General features: G+C 42.9%; 3 protein-coding genes across 10 annotated transcripts in view; 2 read left to right on the top strand and 1 right to left on the bottom strand.

The window, feature by feature from the left end:
- Positions 1-2,699, top strand: part of clstn3 (calsyntenin 3) — a 57,255-nt gene extending 54,556 nt beyond the window's left edge. For all 4 annotated transcript variants that reach the window (XM_058993516.1, XM_058993518.1, XM_058993517.1 and 1 more), the window contains exon 20: positions 193-2,699. In XM_058993516.1, the coding sequence (XP_058849499.1) occupies positions 193-357 (165 nt within the window). In that variant the 3' untranslated portion in view covers positions 358-2,699. The remainder of the gene's footprint in view (positions 1-192) is intronic.
- Positions 2,700-3,547: 848 nt separating this feature from the next.
- Positions 3,548-5,065, bottom strand: LOC131698792 (uncharacterized). The gene is made up of 2 exons (XM_058992930.1): positions 4,706-5,065; positions 3,548-4,517 (listed from the first exon to the last, which is right to left on the bottom strand). Exons 1-2 carry the CDS (start codon positions 4,911-4,913, stop codon positions 3,790-3,792), a joined length of 936 nt encoding a protein of 311 aa, XP_058848913.1. The 5' UTR covers positions 4,914-5,065; the 3' UTR covers positions 3,548-3,789.
- A 942-nt stretch (positions 5,066-6,007) lies between these two features.
- Positions 6,008-20,968, top strand: part of pex5 (peroxisomal biogenesis factor 5) — a 51,631-nt gene continuing 36,670 nt past the window's right edge. Inside the window, exons 1-2 of one of the 5 annotated variants that reach the window (XM_058993511.1) lie at positions 6,008-6,552; positions 14,858-15,032. In XM_058993511.1, coding sequence (XP_058849494.1) covers positions 14,889-15,032 — 144 coding nt within the window. In that variant the 5' untranslated portion in view covers positions 6,008-6,552; positions 14,858-14,888. Of the gene's footprint in view, positions 6,553-10,784; positions 11,339-14,853; positions 15,033-17,083; positions 17,467-20,968 lie in introns of those variants that run through there. The other 4 variants (XM_058993512.1, XM_058993514.1, XM_058993513.1 and 1 more) reach the window with 4 other exon arrangements.

The following is a 20,968-nucleotide window of genomic DNA, read 5'->3' as shown; positions in this document are numbered from 1 at the left end:
GTATCTTACTGTCTGAGGGGTGCACTGTGTTCCTGTGATTTTCGGTTATAATTCTCTTACACCAACTCAGTCGACACTGAGTCGTTTCACCCCCTAGTTTTCTGAAATTAATTTTGCGTTAGGATGCTTTTCAGAAGCAGAGCCAGGCTTACTAACTATCCCACTACCCCCCCCCCCCCCCCCCCCCCCCAGTCCTATGAGTCACGGCACGGAGTCTCTGCTGAGGCCGAGGGTGAGGAAGAGGAGGAGGAGGAGGAGGGGGAGGAGTCTCCGGAATCACCACCCGGCGACGCCCCCGACAACCAGCGAATCATCATCAAGCGCGACGGCCGAGACCACACCCCCCGGCACTACTGAGAGAGAGGGGCAGCGAGGAGCAGAGGAGGCTGGGAATTCCACCTTTCACCGCTTCATAGGCTGGAACAGACGCCTGCTCTACTGTAAATCTCAACACAAATTACCACTTCATCTGTAGAGATTAGGAAACTGTGTCCAGTGGTGGCCATCTTGGCTCTCACTCCTCCACAGCCTGGAATAGGAGTCTGTCTCCATGACAGAGCCAGAATGGTGTCAGTTTCATAGCCTCATCTGCTTCATATGCAGACACACCAAACACATTGTGCTATCTATCACTAGCTTTATTATTTATTTATTTGTTTGTTTGTTTGTTTGTTTAGTCAAAGTTCGAAATGCTGCCAGAATGTTCATCAAAATTAATTTGTAACATTTCAAGGGATTTATGATTATTATTGGGGCCAATCTCATGCTGTTTTAATATATAATGATTATTCTGATGGTTATTATTCTGAGCTGCAGGTCTGCCGCTGTGCTTGTATACTCAATCTCACTGCATTTCTTTATACATTGACTGATTGCCCCTATTGTAATTATTATTATTATTATTATTATTATTATTATTATTATTATTATTATTATTATTATTATTATTATTATTATTATTATTTTGTCCATAGGTGTAAGGTTAACACTACTCTGCTATTGACAGTGGAAGCCTGCAGGTTCTAATCATGGCAAGCCACACACACTGCAAACGGAACACAGTCAAACTGCACAGCTTTAAGGAATGTTTAACTGTTTAATATTTCAGCTTTGTGATTGTATAACGTTTGTAAATAATGGTGGTGCACTGAAATGTGTGTCTATTCCGCGTGTTCATTGGGGTCACTTTCACTTCGAAACTCCATTACAATACTGCAGTCCAGTCACACCTCCCCACTCCCCTGTGTGTGTACACGCCTCCCCACTGCCCTGTGCTGTACACGCCTCCCCACTGCCCTGTGCTGCACATGCCTCCCTACTCCCGTGTGTGTATATGCCTCCCCACTCCCCTGTGCTGTACACGCCTCCCCACTCCCCTGTGTGTGTACACGCCTCCCCACTCCTGTGTGTGTACACGCCTCCCCACTCCCCTGTGTGTGTACACGCCTCCCCACTGCCCTGTATGTACACACCTCCCCGCTGCCCTTTGTGTACACACCTCCCCACTCCCCTGTGCTGTACACGCCTCCCCACTGCCCTATGTGTAAACACCTCCCCACTCCCCTGTGCTGTACATGCCTCCCCACTCCCCTGTGTGTGTACACGCCTCCCCACTCCTGTGTGTGTACACGCCTCCCCACTCTCCTGTGCTGTACATGCCTCCCCACTCCCCTGTGTGTGTACACGCCTCCCCACTCTCCTGTGCTGTACACGCCTCCCCACTCCCCTGTGCTGTACACGCCTCCCCACTCTCCTGTGCTGTACACGCCTCCGCACTCCCCTGTGCTGTACACTCCTCCCCACTCTCCTGTGCTGCACACGCCTCCCCACTCCCCTGTGCTGTACACGCCTCCCCACTCCCCTGTGTGTGTACACGCCTCCCCACTCCCCTGTGTGTGTACACGCCTCCCCACTCCCCTGTGTGTGTACACGCCTCCCCACTCCCCTGTGTGTGTACACGCCTCCCCACTCCCCTGTGTGTGTACACGCCTACCCACTCCCCTGTGTGTGTACACGCCTACCCACCTCCCCTGTGTGTGTCCTGTATCCTCTCCTGCTGTTTGTGCTCAGATCACTGCACTAATGTCCTCTCTAACCTGGTTAGGAAGCCGTTTCATTTTTGTAGAGAGATGTTCACTGACTAACAGCCACCACAGTTGCAGAGGGGGCAGACATTCCAACTGCACACAACCAAACCCCCCCCCCCCCCGAGTGGTCATTGTGAAAACTGCTCCCTTCAAAAATTAATTCAGCTTTCAAAGTCTTTTCAGAAGCAGACCCCAGTGGTTGGAAAGATCATCCGTTTAGTGTGTCTGGTCAATAATGATATGAGCAGGAACAGCAATAGAGAATGCGAGAGACACACAGACAGGATATTAAACAGGGGAGAGCTGCAGTATTGGAGAGTGAAGATGCTTCTCAGTGGTTTCGACACAGGACTGACCCTACTGGAGTTGAGGAGAAAATGACTGTGACTTCAGCGGAATTGTGTGTGATCAGTGTTCCCTCTCTACCCCAGTCCCTCTCGCTTTCTTTTTTTCTCCTCTCCCCCTCTTTCTGTCTCTTCTTGTCTTGTGATCTTTTTGAAGACTCTGTATTTGACCTGTGTCTGTTGTTACAAATTTAAAATGAAATATAATTTAAAAAATAATAATTATTATAATGAATATGAATTCTCATTAAAGATATTATTGAACCGATGTTAAAACTACCAGTGAGTGCAAGTCATTAATATGTGTTTGTGTGTCTGTGTGTGTGTCTCTGTGTGTGTGTCTGTGTGTATGTGTGTCTCTGTGTGTGTCTCTCTGTGTGTCTGTGTGTGTGTGTCTCTGTATGTGTGTGTCTCTGTATGTGTGTCTGCTGTACCCCTCTATATCCCCCTGTCTGTATCCAATGGAATTTTCAGCTTTACAGCTTCCCCTTTATTTTGGTGGTATCATCTATTCCTTGGAATGTTTTTTTATTAATATAAAGAGCGCTAGGGCAACCCTGCCAAATCCCTCCACCAATATGAAATCTGTGGAGGTTCCCTTTGGCATTTTAATTGAACTGTTACATCCATTATAAACAGTCTTAATAACATTCTGAAAATATTTACCAAAACCAAAACACTGTAGAGTCTTAAACATGGACTCGTGTTCAACAGTGTCAAAGGCTTTGTAGAAATCCACCAATACAATCAAGCTGTCTTCAACAACAACAATAATAATAACAATATCCATATTTTTTATATAGCGCCTTTCATAGTGGACCACCATCACAAAGCGCATTACAGAGGTAGGCTGTGAACTGTGCATTATATGCAGAGTCACTTACAATAGGACATTGATTTAACATCTCATCCGCAGGATGGAGCACAAGGAGGTGAAGTGACTTGCTGAGTCACACAGTGAGTCAGTCAGTGGCAGAGGTGGGATTTGAACTGGTGACCTTCTGGTTACAAGCCCTGGACTTTAAACACTGGACCACACAGCCACCTATAAACTAATAAGGTCACTGTAGTCTATCAAATCCAATTGTAAATGAATACACTATGTAACAATTTTTGTTCCTGGGTAGTAAGTGTTATTTCCTAATTGCTTATGCCTCAAAAGTATAGAAAATGGCTATTATTCCCCACAAACTTTGCTTTTGTGGCCAGGACAGTTATATTTTGAAATGTACCTATTTCCAATGAGAAAACGGGCGAATTTGTGTCTTTTCGTTCACATAAAGTCAGAAAAAAACAACATATGAATCCAAATTAACATGTATTTATACTAAAGTAATACAAAAATGACTACAAAAGATTTAGAAGTGAGTAGTTTTTCGAGATTTACGATTATACTGTAAATCACTTTCACGAATCAGCCCCCAAATGTAGTCTCCCATCATGTTCTCGTTATACTGTCCTTGGTAGCGGCGTTCAAAGTCCAGTATATCCTGGTGGAAGCGCTCGCCTTGCTCCTCCAAGTACGCTCCCATGTTCTCCTTGAATTTATCAAGATGAGCATCAAGGATATGGACTTTGAGGGACATCCTACAGCCCATTGTGCTGTAGTTCTTCACCAGAGTCTCAACCAGCTCCACATAGTTTTCGGCCTTGTGATTGCCCAGGAAGCCCCGAACCACTGCGACAAAGCTGTTCCAAGCCGCTTTCTCCTTACTAGTGAGCTTCTTGGGGAATTCATTGCACTCCAGGATCTTCTTTATCTGTGGTCCGACGAAGACACCGGCTTTGACCTTTGCCTCAGACAGCTTAGGGAAGAAGTCTTGAAGGTACTTGAAGGCTGTCGACTCCTTATCTAGAGCTCTGACAAATTGTTTCATAAGGCCCAATTTGATGTGCAGTTGTGGCATCAGCACCTTCGGGGGGTCCACCAGTGGCTCCCACTTGACGTTGTTCCTCCCCACAGAGAACTCGGTCCGCTTGGAAGGGTCCACCATGCAGAAGTAGCAGTTGCTTGAGTGGTCAGTGGGTTCCCGCCAAATTCTTGGGATAGCAAACTTCATGGCTCTCTTTTCCCCTCTGTACCATCCTACAAAAATACATTTATTTCACCCATAACTAATGTGTAAGAGATTCTCGCAACATTTTTCATATATGATATATTTTTTCAATAACATTGAAAATTGTAAAACATTTTAAAATTAAAAACTTTTACAATTTTAAAAATTTTAACAAATTTTATAACATAAAATTCCGAGCAACAATTGTCCATCTTACCTTCCAGAGTTTTTTTGCAGTGCTCGCAGGTGAAATGAGGTGCCCAGGGTTTGTCTTGATCCCCGACAGGCATGCCGAAATATGCCTTGTAGGCCTCATACATCTTAGCAGATGCTTCCACGGAGTACTTTTTCGCTCTTGTCTTGATAAATTGGCCGCAGACATAGCAAAATGCGTCTGCCGGATGCTTGCAGCCTCTTGTTGCCATCTCAGAAAAATGCAGATATGTATCCACTTAGGCAGCTGGAACTAAACTGAACTGGTGGGCTTAAGGCCCCTGTATTTATACTACTATTTATATTACTGGAAAGTTCTAGAAAGTTCTAGAAGTTACTCCAAGTTTACTCAGCACTGAATCTATCTGGGATGTTCTTGAAAATAGGTAAATTTCAAAATATCACTGTCCTAGTCACAAAAGCAAAGTATGTGGGGAATAATAGCCATTTTCTATACTTTTGAGGCATAAGCAATTAGGAAATAACACTACCCAGGCACCAAAAAAAAAAAAAAAAATTGTTACACGGTGATATTATTACATTTACATATCATGTTGCTTGCTCTCCAGACCTTTGGGGAACTTACCAGCAATATTTATTTGTTATTATTATTTATTTCTTAGCAGACGCCCTTATCCAGGGCGACTTACAGTTGTAAATCACCTAGTTATACTCTAGATGCATAATTAATGATTCTATTTGTTTGCTGTATATAATGAAACGTAATTACATTTAATTATTTCATTTATTACAATGTATCACACATGGGGATTGCATTCATTTGCAGTCTGTTATAACTTAATTTGAATTTTTAAACGTCCTATAGTTAGTTTCTGGATTATCAGACTATACAGAGTCAGTTTGATGTCATTGTTGAACATTAACTTTATTGTAACGGTATACATTACTTATCATGGATTAGTATATTATGTTTATTTTACTATTAATTACCATTTGATATTGATTAATTCATTTATTTATGTGGGTAACAATTTAAAATAACTGTTTGTAATTCCTAATGAATCATGTATGAACGAATTTATCAGCATGATAGGAATTCATGATGAATACACTTCTAATTCTAATAACTGAATTCCGTGTCTGCAATTCATCATGAATTACATGTGAACACACACTTATTTAGCGTTGACAAGGCTGTTCACACTTCTTTGCATAAAGATAGCATGTCGTTCCCCTCCACACGAAAGGGGGCAGCAGTAGTTTTAGTAGCTATTTGAATTACGATTGGCAGGTCACTCGTGATCTCTGCATCGTCTCTTTGGTTCACAGCAGCAGCCTGCCTCCCGCAGCAACTTTTCAGAGCTGCGCTGACGTCACGACGCAGCCTGGAAGAACGCGCATCTGTGCAGAACTTTGCACGACCAAAAGTCTCGTGAACGCAGCCGCAGACAGACGGACGGACGGACGGACCGACCCACACTAGAATGTCCATTTTGACACAGCAGTATAATTCCTTCTTGTTTTACATTCCACATTTAAAAACAATGTTTTCTTTCTTACAAACTATTAAAAGTTATTATTAGAATAGATAGACCTGTTTATACAGTAACAGACTAAACAAAACAAATAATCTGCGTTTCCGTGTTCCATTACTTGGGCCTTGGGACAGGAGTCCGCTTTGATTCCAATGTGCGCAATACGTCAATAACACTGAACCACCGCTACGCTCCTCACGCAGCATCCCATCAGCAGAACGAGCGCCGCGGTGCTTAACCAGCGCAGACTGCGATTCCGGACTGCGCTGCTCGACTGAGTGCAGAGCGCAGGCGCAGCACCGATTCGAGGATATCAAGGAGGCGCAGTCCCTGGAAGACGCGGTGTTGTATACAGGCAAGTTTTTACAAAAATGTGAATAATATTGTGCGCTTGAGCTGCGCTGCTGACATGCACGATTCTGAGGGATGTGTGTTCAGCGGCAGGATGTTCGCGGAGCTGCGCCACGTTATTGCATTGTTCTATAAAGTCAGATTGTTGTTATGCTGCGGCCAAATTTTCAATGCATTATAATAATCGGATTATTGCAGCATTACACGCTATTATTATTAATACTGTACAGGCAAACACTCTTCCATATATACACCGTGTTCTAATCGGTGTGCTATAGAAAGCGAAGGACATGTATCTTTTTTTAATGGTTTGTACATTATGTTTTTTTAAATCTGTTTCTCAATACAGTACTGTACTGTGTGTGTACAAATCCGAGTTTACTGCAATGCTTTTAAATACTTGCTTTGACAAACTGATGCAGGAATAATTACATTAGTGTCAAACTGCACAGAGTGTGTGTGTGTGTCTGTTGTCTGCAGCTTTTAATGAAACTGAAATCTGGAAGAGTTTCCCCAGACGTTAAGCGCTGCAGAGTCACTCTTTCATGCACCCACTCACTCACTCCCTCTATCTCTCACTGTCAGCCTCTCACAGGCCCGGATTAATCTATACGCAAATGACACTGTAGCGCAGGGCCCCCAGCAGAATTGGGGCCCCGCGAGGTCGCCATTTGTTTGGGACATTTGACAGAAACTGCATGCGGGCGGACGGGCCGCCACACACAGAAATAGAGGTGCACAGAAGCTTGCTTTTGGTTAATTCTGTTATGAGGGCTAGGCACTTCTTTCTCGATTCCAGCATACCTACCTGGTCTCTGTCTGTGTCTCTCACGCAGGCAGTTTCCTGCTAATAATGTACAGTACCAAATGCCCCATGCCCTCTACCTCCTGTGAAAGACCCGTCCCAGTTCAGTGATCTATAACACTGAGAGCGCTTAGCTGGCGCTGCAAGCATTCGTCGGCCATCTTACCACACCCGAGTTCTGCAGCCGCACACATTGGTTAGGTAGCGTTGTGTAAGTGGTTTTTTACCGCTTAGACATACCTGACAAGTCTCCCGTTTTGACCAGGACATTTGCAGAGTCCCCTGCATACATAATGTTCTAGGTTTACCTTTTTATTTTAAAATAAAATGCATTTTCATACGTTTGCTGTGTGTATACAGACTCCTTATACTTCTTAAATGAAGATGGGGAAAAGTTCATTACTGAGTTGGAAGCGTTTTGTTTAAAACAATATAACTTATTTAGATGAGTTTATATATATATATATATATATATATATATATATATATATATATATATATATATAAAATACAGTTTAAACTATTCAAATTATAACGTTAAAAAGTTTAACCGTTAAGGAGTTCATCTGGTGGGCAATACCAAAAGTTTGCCCCACGATGCTGATACCAATTTTAGTATTGTGATACTCAATACTAACGATACCACCAGATGAGTCGCATGAAACGTTAACCACTTAACTAATAAAAAGTCACTGGAAAATTAATTTGTATAGTTATAGGATTTAAATAAAGGCAGATATGGTAAAGTGGTACCGTGTGTCACGGTGGTATTGTGAGCGCCAGAAAATACTGACATGTTCCTCTCAGCTTTATATATAGTTTAGATTATACTCACCAAAGATGAAAATACAATGGGTAAATCTGCAGCAACAACTAACTGTATAACTGTAGCAACTTTTTACATAATATCCCTGACGTCTACAAACACAAAAAAAGTCTGATTTTGGGGGAAAAAAAAGTCCAGTTCACTTGAATCAAATTTTAGAACTCCTGCATTTAAATTCTACTGCTTTTTGTTCAGAAAAATGAACATGTTTACATGCTGTGGTGTCAGTCTTGTGCGCAGACGATTAACATTAAGGCCAGGGTTGGAGAAAACACGTTCTGAAGGCACAGACGATGCTGGAATGCAAAGGTAACACTTTGCCAGTTTTTCAAGCCTTTAAAAACGCTGTGCATTGACCTTCCACCACTCCAATGGGCTGCATTCCAATGAAGGACAAGGCTCCCTGAAGTAATTATGCAGTTCGTTTTCTACTGTATTATCCTCATTCTCTCCATTCTCTGTATAATCTTCACCTAAAAGCATCACTATAGCACTCTTCTCAGTTTCACACATTTTTTTTGGCTCTGGCTCTATCGGCTCATCCGGTTCAGCACTTGAAGGTTCTTCTAATTCTAACATCGACGCAAGTTGCATAAGCCTTGATTTAGCAGCTATCTGGACAGCAGGTGAAAGAAACCGCATGTGTTTATGGCATGGATGTAACAAAGAGGCAGTAAGAGCAGGTTGTGCCTTTGTGGCAAGATCGTTGGGTTTCATGCGATGCTCCAGAGAGCGACGAACCGCAGCCTTGAAATCACAGACTTTTCCATTTCGACTGGTGCTTTGTCGCTGAGGAGAGTTTGGAAAAGACTGTTGCAAATGGGATAAATATTTGAAATTGAAACTGACTGTTCAGCAGACATGGCAGTTGTAGTGCATTTTAAAGTGGAAAGTAGTAGTAAGATATCCTCTTAATTGCCAGTGCTCATCTTGCAGCTGAAGCGTTCGGGCATCACATTGTTTTGTAACAGAGTTATCTGAAAGCACAGCTGTTATTGCCCACCTTTGCTCACTGAGTCTTTCAAACACGTCATATACTGAATTCCAGCGAGTTTTACATGACTGGATGAGGCGGTGTCGCGCCACCTGAAGTTGCGTTTGTTTTCTTTCGAGTGCTTTTGCAGCCACGGTGCTGTGGTGTAAATGTACAGCTGCAGCAACACGATCCACACCACTAGAAGAAAAAACATCATTTATGGCTAACTGTAAAGTATGGGCAAAACAACTGACAGATTCTCACATAACATACCTCGGTGTGTTGGCGAGCACAATGCTGCTTGCATTATCATGTACGCACGCCAAGACACGGCCTGCCAGACCCCATCTTTCCACTGTTGTGTTTAATTTTTCAGCAAGGTTTGCTGCTGTATGTCGTTCTGGCATACTTTCGCTTTGTAGAACTGCGGATCGAACTCCCAATTTTCAATATAATGGCAAGTGACAGTCATGTAGCTTTCTGTAGTTAATGCTGTACAGCAGTCTGGTGAAAGCTACATTAACGGCGGTTTCCAATTTTTCCCGGAGTGACTTCACAAGGTCTTCATAACACTTTTCTAGTCGTGAGGTTACAGTCTGTCTCACAAGAACACGGTATTCAGGTTCTACAAAACTCATCGATGCACGAAAACCTGTACCCTCAACGAAACTTACAGGCAGCATATCTGTAGTGATCATGGTACACAGCAACTCAGTTAGTTTTTCAGCATGTTGTGTGCTGCATTTCCTTGCACTGTCAGAAACAAACGCTGTCCGTGTTGTTTGATCTTTATCTTCTTCACATGAAACCGAGGGATGTTTCAGCTTCAAATGGTTCAGCATTGCTCCAGTGCTGCTTGTATACCTCAGCTCTGTATTACACAGTTTACATTTAACTGTGACAGGCGTTATTTTTGTGAAATGATTCCAGGCACTACTCTTTTCGATCGCTCCATCTTCAAACTATGGGTGCCCGTACTGCTCTGGAAAAGTATTTACCAAATATCGCGATAACGAGAGGGGTCGTAGTTGTGTTAAGTACATGTAAAGCAACCTATCCACCTGCTCCCTGAAAGATGAGACGTGATTTGAGATGTGGAAGGCTATTGCTAAGGCTACGAAACGCGGTAGTAAACAAGTAAGACGCCATTTGAAAGCTACGTTTCTGTAGGTTCAGTTTAAAGTTTGGTGTGCCGGCGCATCGAAATTAATGGGGCTGAGTTTAGATAGCAACTAAAATATATTAACGGAGTAATGGTAAGATAAATACTTATCTTTTAAACATTTAACCATTTAATATTTTACAACCCTAATCTATACAGTACTGGTAAGAAACTGAAGTTAATTTCACTGGGGAAACGTCAGTTGAGATTAATGGAAATTAAAGTAATTTATCTTCTCAGAAATAACTGCTGATATATATAGATAATTATTTAGAATGGTTAGCTAGCTTGGTGTTAGCATATAATCTATGCTAACACCAATATATATATATATATATATATATATATATATATATATATATATATATATATATATATATACACACACACACACACACATGGGATATCAGTGGATGGGGAGGGAGGGTCTCATTTTATGACACACTACAAGGTTCTTACTTTTTATTTACCCTCTCAGTCAAAATTTCAAGTTTCTCAGTCTCTAAAAAGCTTAGAGACAACGCTGGTAACATGGTGAGTGTGCATTTACGTCATATAAACAGACCTAATACTGTCAAAACAAAATGTCTGAAAGAAAAGGTTTTCAATAACAATTAATTTATTAAGAGGATTTAGAAAATATATATTCTAAAACAAAATTAGAAAACAAATATTACACTTGCATTTAAAAGTAAACATTTAAAAAATGAAATGAAATAACAAACATTACTTTAAAATATATCAAATATGTACATATCTTAAACAACATTTCAAAAACTACATAACTGCAATCTGAACATTGCATTGAATGTAAACTATAAAACTTACTGGTGTTTAAACCAGGTTAACTTGCCAAGTGTTTTTCTGACTCGCTTGCCAGTGGCAGTGTCTGTGAACGACTTGGCCAAGTGATGCAGCCTGATCTTGGAGAAGCACCATAAAACAATACTGTGGCAGGGTGACTGAGCGGTGACGTCAGGCAGAAGCAGGAACAAAAACTGACACCAGGGACGTACTGCAGGTAAAGGTTGTGCCGTTTTTATTTAGCAAAAATAAAATAAATATTTAAACAAAAACACACTTGCTTATAGAGCAAAATAAAACAGGTAAACGAAACAAATCACGAATACAAAAGTAATAAACAAAACCCAGGTCAGGCTGGGCAGTAGCCTTCACTGATCCTGTGGTATTTTTAAACTCGTTTTTTTTTCTCTCAACCTCTCTCGCTTACTCTCTCCTTCCAACACCCACCCGGAACATGGGGAGCTGCAGGCTTTTTATTTTCAGGTGACCATCTCCCGATTAGCAACAAAATTAATCACTTAATTAATTTGGGAGATGGCCACCTTCTGCACGAGTTTAATTATTCCTGGCAGAGGACGAGCACCGATCTCGCCTCTGCCAGGACACGTTATAAAAAGTAAACAAAATAATAACACGGCGGACGTCGTCACAAAGTACAATAAATAAATCATAATAATCAAATACAAAATCCACTGCACAGGGGCGGAGGGGGAGACCCCCATCTAAAATAAAATAAACAAATAAATACGTACAGGGCTCTCTACCGCCCTGCTACAAATACATCAGATAATTATTATTTATGCCTTATCTGCATCCTAAAAGAAAACACATTGTGATGTTTATTGCTTTAATTTCAATAGATTACTCATTTAAATATATATATATATATATATATATATATATATATATATATATATATAATATATATTTTTTGTCTATTATACTCTTGATGTTGTAACTGGGTAGGCAGGAGTGACTGGGGTGTGACTTGGCTAATTTTAAAGTCAATACAATTATTTTAACTGATACCTTATGAACCTAAAATGAATACTTACAGGTGGCAGGTCTTGTCACATCCCTTGGTCGATAACCTGCTGCAGGCAAAGGCTGAACAGTGAGGCACGTTGTTTAAATGAATAGAGAATTTAATACACAAACTATAGCAGGAGAGATTTGTTGGGTGTGGTAAGATGGCCGCAACGATCTTCCGGTGACTTCAACCCTAGCCATAGGGGAAACAGTCGCCCGGGAGGATTGACTGGAGAATGAGAAGTCTCAGGTCTAGGATGCGCTGTCTCTTTTGGGCACTAGAAAGTACCTTGAGTAGTACCCCCCTGCTTGGGAGGTGGGGTCTACGAGGCGAATGGCTCGCTTGCACAGCAAGATGGCCACTTCGTTCTGAAGTACCGAGGCCTGGAGAGGGTCTGTCACAAAAGTATTCATGATTCCTTGAAAGGGAGGAGGTCCGAAGCGGAACCGGAGCGCGTAACTGTTGTGCACTGTGGCAAGCACCCAGGTGTCCGAGGTGCAAGCGTGCCAGTAATCAGCTGGTTTGCCGAGAAGGGGGCCCTGCTAGGGTTGTGGTGGGTTGGTCTGGGGCGGCTGCCTAGGGTGGTGGCCCTGGAACTGCCTCCTGGGATGCTGGTGCGTGGACTGGCCACGACCTGCGTTTCCCCTGCTTGTTGGGAGGGGCGGGTTGTTCGCTGCTAGTGTGCCATGTAGTCGATGCCTTAGGTCACCCAGCGGAGCCGTGGGAACTGGAACTATCCTGGTGACGGTCCGCATCTGAGGAGCTCGCCAGCGGCTCGACCTGCCCCAGGCGGAGGCGCGGGGAGGGAGCAACGCGGCCTCCTGCCAGGACGCCTCGTGTTCCCAGTGGGATTTCTATAAGGTTTCCTCCACGGCTGGACCAAAGGTATGTCCTGGGGATATAGACGCATCAAGCAGCGCGGCCTTATCCACATCAGGAACTCTGGCTTGTGACAGCCACAGCTGTCTACGAGCCACGATCAAGCTAGCTAGGCTCTGGCCAAGAGCTTGCCCTTGGAGACCGGAGATCTGCAGCAGTGTGCTGGACAGGATGCGTAGTTCGGTGGTCACTGGCTCAGAGAGCGGGGCATCATGCAGGACGCCGTCCATATAGGCCATTGGTATACCCGTTGTGTTCACCAGGCGGGGGTTATCGTAGGGCCCCCACGTCCTTTAATCTGGCCCTACCCTCTCATTCTCACTCTCTCTCACTGTGACTCTCTGGGCACACTGCTCTCAGTCACAGTGCTGGATGAAGCGTCCTGGCGAGGGGCTTATCTAACCGATGTAGAGCTCTTTATCTCTGTAATTGAAAGTGCCTTAAATTTCCACCCCTCACCACACACTGCTGTAGTGTATATATGTATCCACACTGTGCTGTAGTGTATATATGTATCCACACTGTGCTATAGTGTATATATGTATTCACACTGTGCTATAGTGTATATATGTGTCCACACAGCGCAGCTCACCCTATTGAGAAGGCTTCATCTTGTTCATTCATATTGTATGTGGATCAGCGCGTCCCTGTGATTGAAAGTGAAGCTGCTTATTTTCTGGTTTGTTTCTAACCTGTGCCCAACCCCCAACCCAGGCCACAACCCCCAGCCCCCAATCCTAACCACAACCCCCAGCCCCAATCCTAACCACAACCCCCAGCCCCAATCCTAATCCTAACCACAAACCCAGTCCCAATCCTAACCACAACCCCTAACCACAACCCCCAGCCCCAATCCTAATCCCAACCACAACCCCCAACCCTAACCACAACCCCCAGCCCCCAACCCTAACCACAACCCCCAGCCCCCATTCCTAATCCCACCCCCAACCCTAACCACAACCCCCAGTCCCAATCCTAACCACAACCCCCAGTCCCAATCCTAATCCCACCCCCAACACCAACCGCAACCCCCAGCCCCCAACCCTAACCACAACCCCTAACCACAACCCCAGCCCAAATCCTAATCCCACCCCCAACCACAACCCCCAGCCCCCAACCCTAACCACAACCCCCAGCCATAACCACAACCCCCAGCCCCAATCCTAACCACAACCCCTAACCACAACCCCCAGTCCCAATCCTAACCACAACCCCCAGCCCCAATCCTAATCCCACCCTCAACCCTAACCACAACCCCTAACCACAATCCCCAGCCCCAAGCCTAATCCCAACCCCAACCCCCAGCCCCCAACCCTAACCACAACCCCCAGCCCCCATTCCTAATCCCACCCCCAACCCAAACCACAACCCCCAGCCCCCAACCCTAACCGCAACCCCTAACCACAACCCCCAGCCCCCAACCCTAACCACAACCACAACTTGTATTGTAACACTTGAAATGTATTTACTTACGATTGTAAGTCGCCCTGGATAAGGGCGTCTGCTAAGAAATAAATAATAATAATAATAATAATAATAATAATCCTAACCACAACCCCCAGCCCCAATCCTAACCACAACCCCCAGCCCCAATCCTAATAACAACCACAACCCCCAGCCCCCAACCCTAACCACAACCCCTAACCACAACCCCCAGCCCCAATCCTAATCCCAACCCCAACCACAACCCCCAGCCCCCAACCCTAACCACAGCCCCAACCCTAAACACAACCCCCAACCCCAACCATAACCCTAACCCTAACCCCACCCCAACATCCAATCCCCAATTCCAAACCTAACCCTTTGCTCTCTTGTGGTTGAAGACAGGCCTGCACTGTGATTGGCTGCTGCTGTCGCCATGGCGATGCGAGAGCTGGTGGAGGGGGAGTGTGGGGGGGCCAACGCCCTGATGAAGCTGACCACTCACATGACCCAGGATAAAACGCTGCGGCCGGAGGGGGCGTCGGCCTGGGAGCACCGGGGGGGTGGAGCCACAGCCAGCGTGAGTCTGACATCACAGAGGAAACTGTCAGGGCCACAGGCAGCTGGCCTCTGACACCTATCTCTTACATGCTGCCTGTGTATATATATATATATATATATATATATATATATATATATATATATATATATATATATATATATATATATATATATATACAGACGTGCTCAAATTTGTTGGTACCCCTCCACAAAAAACAAAGAATGCACAATTTTCTCTGAAATAACTTGAAACTGACAAAAGTAATTGGTATCCACCATTGTTTATTCCATATTTAATAGAAATCAGACTTTGCTTTTGATTTTTTATTCAACATAATATTGTAAATAATAAAACAAATGAAAATGGCATGGACAAAAATGATGGGACCACTAACCTAATATTTTGTTGCACAACCTTTAGAGGCAATCACTGCAATCAACGTTTTCTGTAGCTCTCAATGAGACTTCTGCACCTGTTAATAGGTAGTTTGGCCCACTCTTCCTGAGCAAACTGCTCCAGCTGTCTCAGGTTTGATGGGTGCCTTCTCCAGACTGCAAGTTTCAGCTCTTTCCATAGATGTTCGATAGGATTCAGATCAGGACTCATAGAAGGCCACTTCAGAATAGTCCAATGTTTTGTTCTTATCCATTCTTGGGTGCTTTTAGCTGTGTGTTTTGGGTCATTATCCTGTTGGAGGACCCATGACCTACGACTGAGACAGAGCTTTCTGACACTGGGCAGTACGTTTCACTCCAGAATGCCTTGATAGTCTTGAGATTTCATTGTGCCCTGCACAGATTCAAGGCACCCTGTGCCAGGCGCAGCAAAGCAGCCCCAAAATATAACCGAGCCTCCTCCATGTTTCACTGTAGGTATGGTGTTCTTTTCTTTGAAAGCTTCATTTTTTCGTCTGTGAACATAGAGCTGATGTGACTTGCCAAAAAGCTCCAGTTTTGACTCATCTGTCCAAAGGACATTCTCCCAGAAGGATTGTGGCTTGACAGTATGCATTTTAGCAAATTCCAGTCTGGCTTTTTTATGTTTTTCTTTCAAAAGTGGAGTCCTCCTGGGTCTTCTTCCATGGAGCCCACTTTCGATCAAAAAGCGACGGATGGTGCGATCAGAAACTGACGTACCTTCACCTTGGAGTTCAGCTTGTATCTCTTTGGCAGTTATCCTTGGTTCTTTTTCTACCATTTGCACTATCCTTCTGTTCAATCTGGGGTCGATTTTTCTCTTGCGGCCGCGCCCAGGGAGGTTGGCTACAGTTCCATGGACTTTAAACTTCTTAATATTTGCAACTGTTGTCACAGGAACATCAAGCTGCTTGGAGATGGTCTTGTAGCCTTTACCTTTACCATGCTTGTCTATTATTTTCTTTCTGATCTCCTCAGACAACTCTCTCCTTTGCTTTCTCTGGTCCATGTTCAGTGTGGTGCACACAATGATACCAAACAGCACAGTGACTACTTTTCTCCATTTAAATAGGCTGAATGACTGATTACAAGATTGGAGACATGTGTGATACTAATTAAATAAACTAATTAGTTTGAAATATCACTATAATCCAATTATTTATTATCTTTTCAAGGGGTACCAACAAATGTGTCCAGGCCATTTTAGAATATCTTTGTAGAATAAGCAATAATTCATCTCTTCTCACAGCTTCTTTGCTTTATTCTATGACATATCAAAGGCATGCAAGTATACATGATAAAATAGCTTTTAATTTCATCACTTTTCAGGAGGAATGAAGCATTATTTCAATGAGCTGTAAGGGTACCAACAAATTTGAGCACGTCTGTATATATATATATATATATATATATATATATATATATATATAAAATGAGTGGTGGGAATCGATATGAACATCTTCTATCGATATTGATAATCTCGAAGTCTTCCAAAACACAGAAAAATAGAATCACACATTGCAATATCAAACCTATAATATTTTTTATATATATATATATATATATATATATATATATATATATATATAGTATTTATATGGAGCTTTTTATACAGGTATCGCAAAGCACTGTGCAGTACATAGCAGAAAAAAAGAACAAACCACAATACATTTGTATAGCATGTCACACATACAACTGCCACAATCAGAGCATTTAAATAACAATATACACATAATAATACAAAAGCAGCAATTTTAAAGTTACATTAAAACCCACTAAGATAAGAAAGCCATTTTATAAAAGTGTGTTTTTAGTCTTGACTTGAAAGCTGTAACAGTCCCAGCTTCCCTGACAAACGAAGGCAGAGCATTCCATAATTTAGGAGCTCTACAAGAAAAAGCCCTGCCTCCCGTGTTGCTTTTGTTGATCCTAGGAATAACCAGCAGCCCTGCACCCTGTGATCTCAGAGTGCGGTTTGGAAGATACGGGGTCAGTAACTCCTGGAAATAACTAGGTGCTAATCCATTCAGGGCCTTGTAAGTTAACAGCAAAATCTTAAAATCAATTCTATACTGCAAAGGCAGCCAGTGTAAAGAGGCCAAAACAGGGGTAATATGTTCACTTTTCCTGGTTTTAGTCAGAATTCTAGCGGCAGTATTCTGAACAAGCTGCAAGTGGGACACCACACGTTTTGGGACACCAGAAAAAAGTGCATTACAATAATCAATTCTAGATGAAACAAAGGCATGCAATAGTCTCTCGGCATCAGATACAGAAAGAATTGGTCTAGGTGGCTTATCTCCATGGGTGAACGTTTTCCGTCTGTAGATGGAAATCCGTCAAAATGACCTCTCCCAGGTACTTTCCTATGGTTAATGTAGAAATGTCTTAAAAATCTGGGATGGGGTATATAATATATATATATATATATATATATATATAGATATATATATATATATATATATAGATATATATATATATATAGATATATATATATATATATAGATATAGATATAGATATAGATATATCTATAGCTATATCTATATATAGATATATATGTATATGTATGTGTGTGTATGTATGTGTATATATATATAGAAATAGATATAGATTTTTTTTTTTATCGCGGTAAACATACAGTGCCTTGCGAAAGTATTCGGCCCCCTTGAACTTTGCGACCTTTTGCCACATTTCAGGCTTCAAACATAAAGATATGAAACTGTAATTTTTTGTGAAGAATCAACAACAAGTGGGACATAATCATGAAGTGGAACGAAATTTATTGGATATTTCAAACTTTTTTAACAAATAAAAAACTGAAAAATTGGGCGTGCAAAATTATTCAGCCCCCTTAAGTTAATACTTTGTAGCGCCACCTTTTGCTGCGATTACAGCTGTAAGTCGCTTGGGGTATGTCTCTATCAGTTTTGCACATCGAGAGACTGAAATTTTTGCCCATTCCTCCTTGCAAAACAGCTCGAGCTCAGTGAGGTTGGATGGAGAGCATTTGTGAACAGCAGTTTTCAGTTCTTTCCACAGATTCTCGATTGGATTCAGGTCTGGACTTTGACTTGGCCATTCTAACACCTGGATATGTTTATTTGTGAACCATTCCATTGTAGATTTTGCTTTATGTTTTGGATCATTGTCTTGTTGGAAGACAAATCTCCGTCCCAGTCTCAGGTCTTTTGCAGACTCCATCAGGTTTTCTTCCAGAATGGTCCTGTATTTGGCTCCATCCATCTTCCCATCAATTTTAACCATCTTCCCTGTCCCTGCTGAAGAAAAGCAGGCCCAAACCATGATGCTGCCACCACCATGTTTGACAGTGGGGATGGTGTGTTCAGGGTGATGAGCTGTGTTGCTTTTACGCCAAACATAACGTTTTGCATTGTTGCCAAAAAGTTCGATTTTGGTTTCATCTGACCAGAGCACCTTCTTCCACATGTTTGGTGTGTCTCCCAGGTGGCTTGTGGCAAACTGTAAACGACACTTTGGATATGGATATCTTTAAGAAATGGCTTTCTTCTTGCCACTCTTCCATAAAGGCCAGATTTGTGCAGTATACGACTGATTGTTGTCCTATGGACAGAGTCTCCCACCTCAGCTGTAGATCTCTGCAGTTCATCCAGAGTGATCATGGGCCTCTTGGCTGCATCTCTGATCAGTCTTCTCCTTGTATGAGCTGAAAGTTTAGAGGGACGGCCAGGTCTTGGTAGATTTGCAGTGGTCTGATACTCCTTCCATTTCAATATTATCGCTTGCACAGTGCTCCTTGGGATGTTTAAAGCTTGGGAAATCTTTTTGTATCCAAATCCGGCTTTAAACTTCTCCACAACAGTATCTCGGACCTGCCTGGTGTGTTCCTTGTTCTTCATGATGCTCTCTGCGCTTTAAACGGACCTCTGAGACTATCACAGTGCAGGTGCATTTATACGGAGACTTGATTACACACAGGTGGATTCTATTTATCATCATTAGTCATTTAGGTCAACATTGGATCATTCAGAGATCCTCACTGAACTTCTGGAGAGAGTTTGCTGCACTGAAAGTAAAGGGGCTGAATAATTTTGCACGCCCAATTTTTCAGTTTTTTATTTGTTAAAAAAGTTTGAAATATCCAATAAATTTCGTTCCACTTCATGATTGTGTCCCACTTGTTGTTGATTCTTCACAAAAAATTACAGTTTCATATCTTTATGTTTGAAGCCTGAAATGTGGCAAAAGGTCGCAAAGTTCAAGGGGGCCGAATACTTTCGCAAGGCACTGTATGTTTTCGCACGTACTTGATTTCGACCATAGGCGCCTAAACCATAGGGCACAGGGGAGACAAACTATATATTTTGCCACTCTACGTTATTTTCTCCATGTATACACACTGTTATTCAGTGTTTTGTTATGGTTTTGCCTTTAAGCGGTTTAAATTAATCCAAAAAAAAAAAAAACGATTGTCATTTAGAAGACGGCAGAAGTCCAACATTGATCAAAATAATAATAATAAAAAACCACACAATGGGGCTCCCGAGTGGCGCATCCAGTAAAAGCACTCGCTAGAGTGCAGGATGCGCTCTATAGCCTGGACGTCGCCGGTTCGAGTCCAGGCTATTCCACGGGAGCTCCCAGGGGGCGGCGCTCAATTGGCTGAGCGTCGTCCGGGGGGAGGGAGGGTTAGGTCGGCCAGGGTGTCCTTGGGTCACCGCGCACCAGCGACCCCTGTAGTCTGGCCGGGCGCCTGCGGGCATGCCTGTAAGCTGCCCAGAGCTGCGTTGTCCTCCGACTCTGTAGCTCTGAGGCGGCTGCACGGTGAGTCTGCAGAGTGTAAAGAAGCGGGCGGCTGACGGCACACGCTTCGGAGGACAGCATGTGTTCATCCTCGCCCCTCCCGAGTCAGCGCAGGGGTGGTAGCGGTGAGCTGAGCCTAAAAATAATTGGGCATTTCAAATTGGGGAGAAAATAATAAAAACTAATTGGCAACGACTAAATTAAAAAAAAACACACACAATAAAACTCATATTTACTGCAGCTAACGTTGGCAGCGGTGTGCCGAAGCTGCTGGGCAGCGTGTGGAGACTACAGAAATGATGAATTAAACATTAGGTAGTTGTTAGTTGTCACAAGGCTGGCTGAGTGGTGACGTCAGAACCAGGAAATGAATAATGAACAGACAGGACGGATGAAATGAAATGATGAAGGCGCTTGCTTGCACCGGTTTATTATAAATAAAAAGATTTGAACAAAACACAGGACACGGCACTTTAGCCAAAATAAACAGACAAACAAAACGAACAGACACTAACACACAGGGACGAACACTAAACAAACACGTACCGTGCTGGTCCTCCAGCACCACGTAGCAATCGCTCACTGTTATTATTTTTATTATTCACCCCAAACGGAGTGACTCTGTTTACACCCACCATGTTACAAACCCGAGGTGTACTTGTGAACAACAATGCTGCAAAAAAACCACATGCACATTAATAAACTAACTAAAAAAAAAACACATGCACATTAATAAACTAACCACTCCAAAAAAC

The sequence above is a fragment of the Acipenser ruthenus genome, chromosome 20, assembly GCF_902713425.1.
Source record: "Acipenser ruthenus chromosome 20, fAciRut3.2 maternal haplotype, whole genome shotgun sequence".
In the NCBI taxonomy this organism is placed as follows: domain Eukaryota; kingdom Metazoa; phylum Chordata; class Actinopteri; order Acipenseriformes; family Acipenseridae; genus Acipenser; species Acipenser ruthenus.
Note: the sequence above shows the minus strand (reverse complement) of the source record. Positions and strands in the feature narration are given on the sequence as shown.

Coding starts and splice junctions, on each gene's coding strand:
- LOC131698792 (XM_058992930.1), bottom strand. CDS start 4,913: ATGGCAACAAGAGGCTGCAAGCATCCGGCAGACGCATTTTGCTATGTC. Junction 4,518..4,705: donor CTGCAAAAAAACTCTGGAAG/GTAAGATGGACA, acceptor GTATTTTTGTAG/GATGGTACAGAGGGGAAAAG.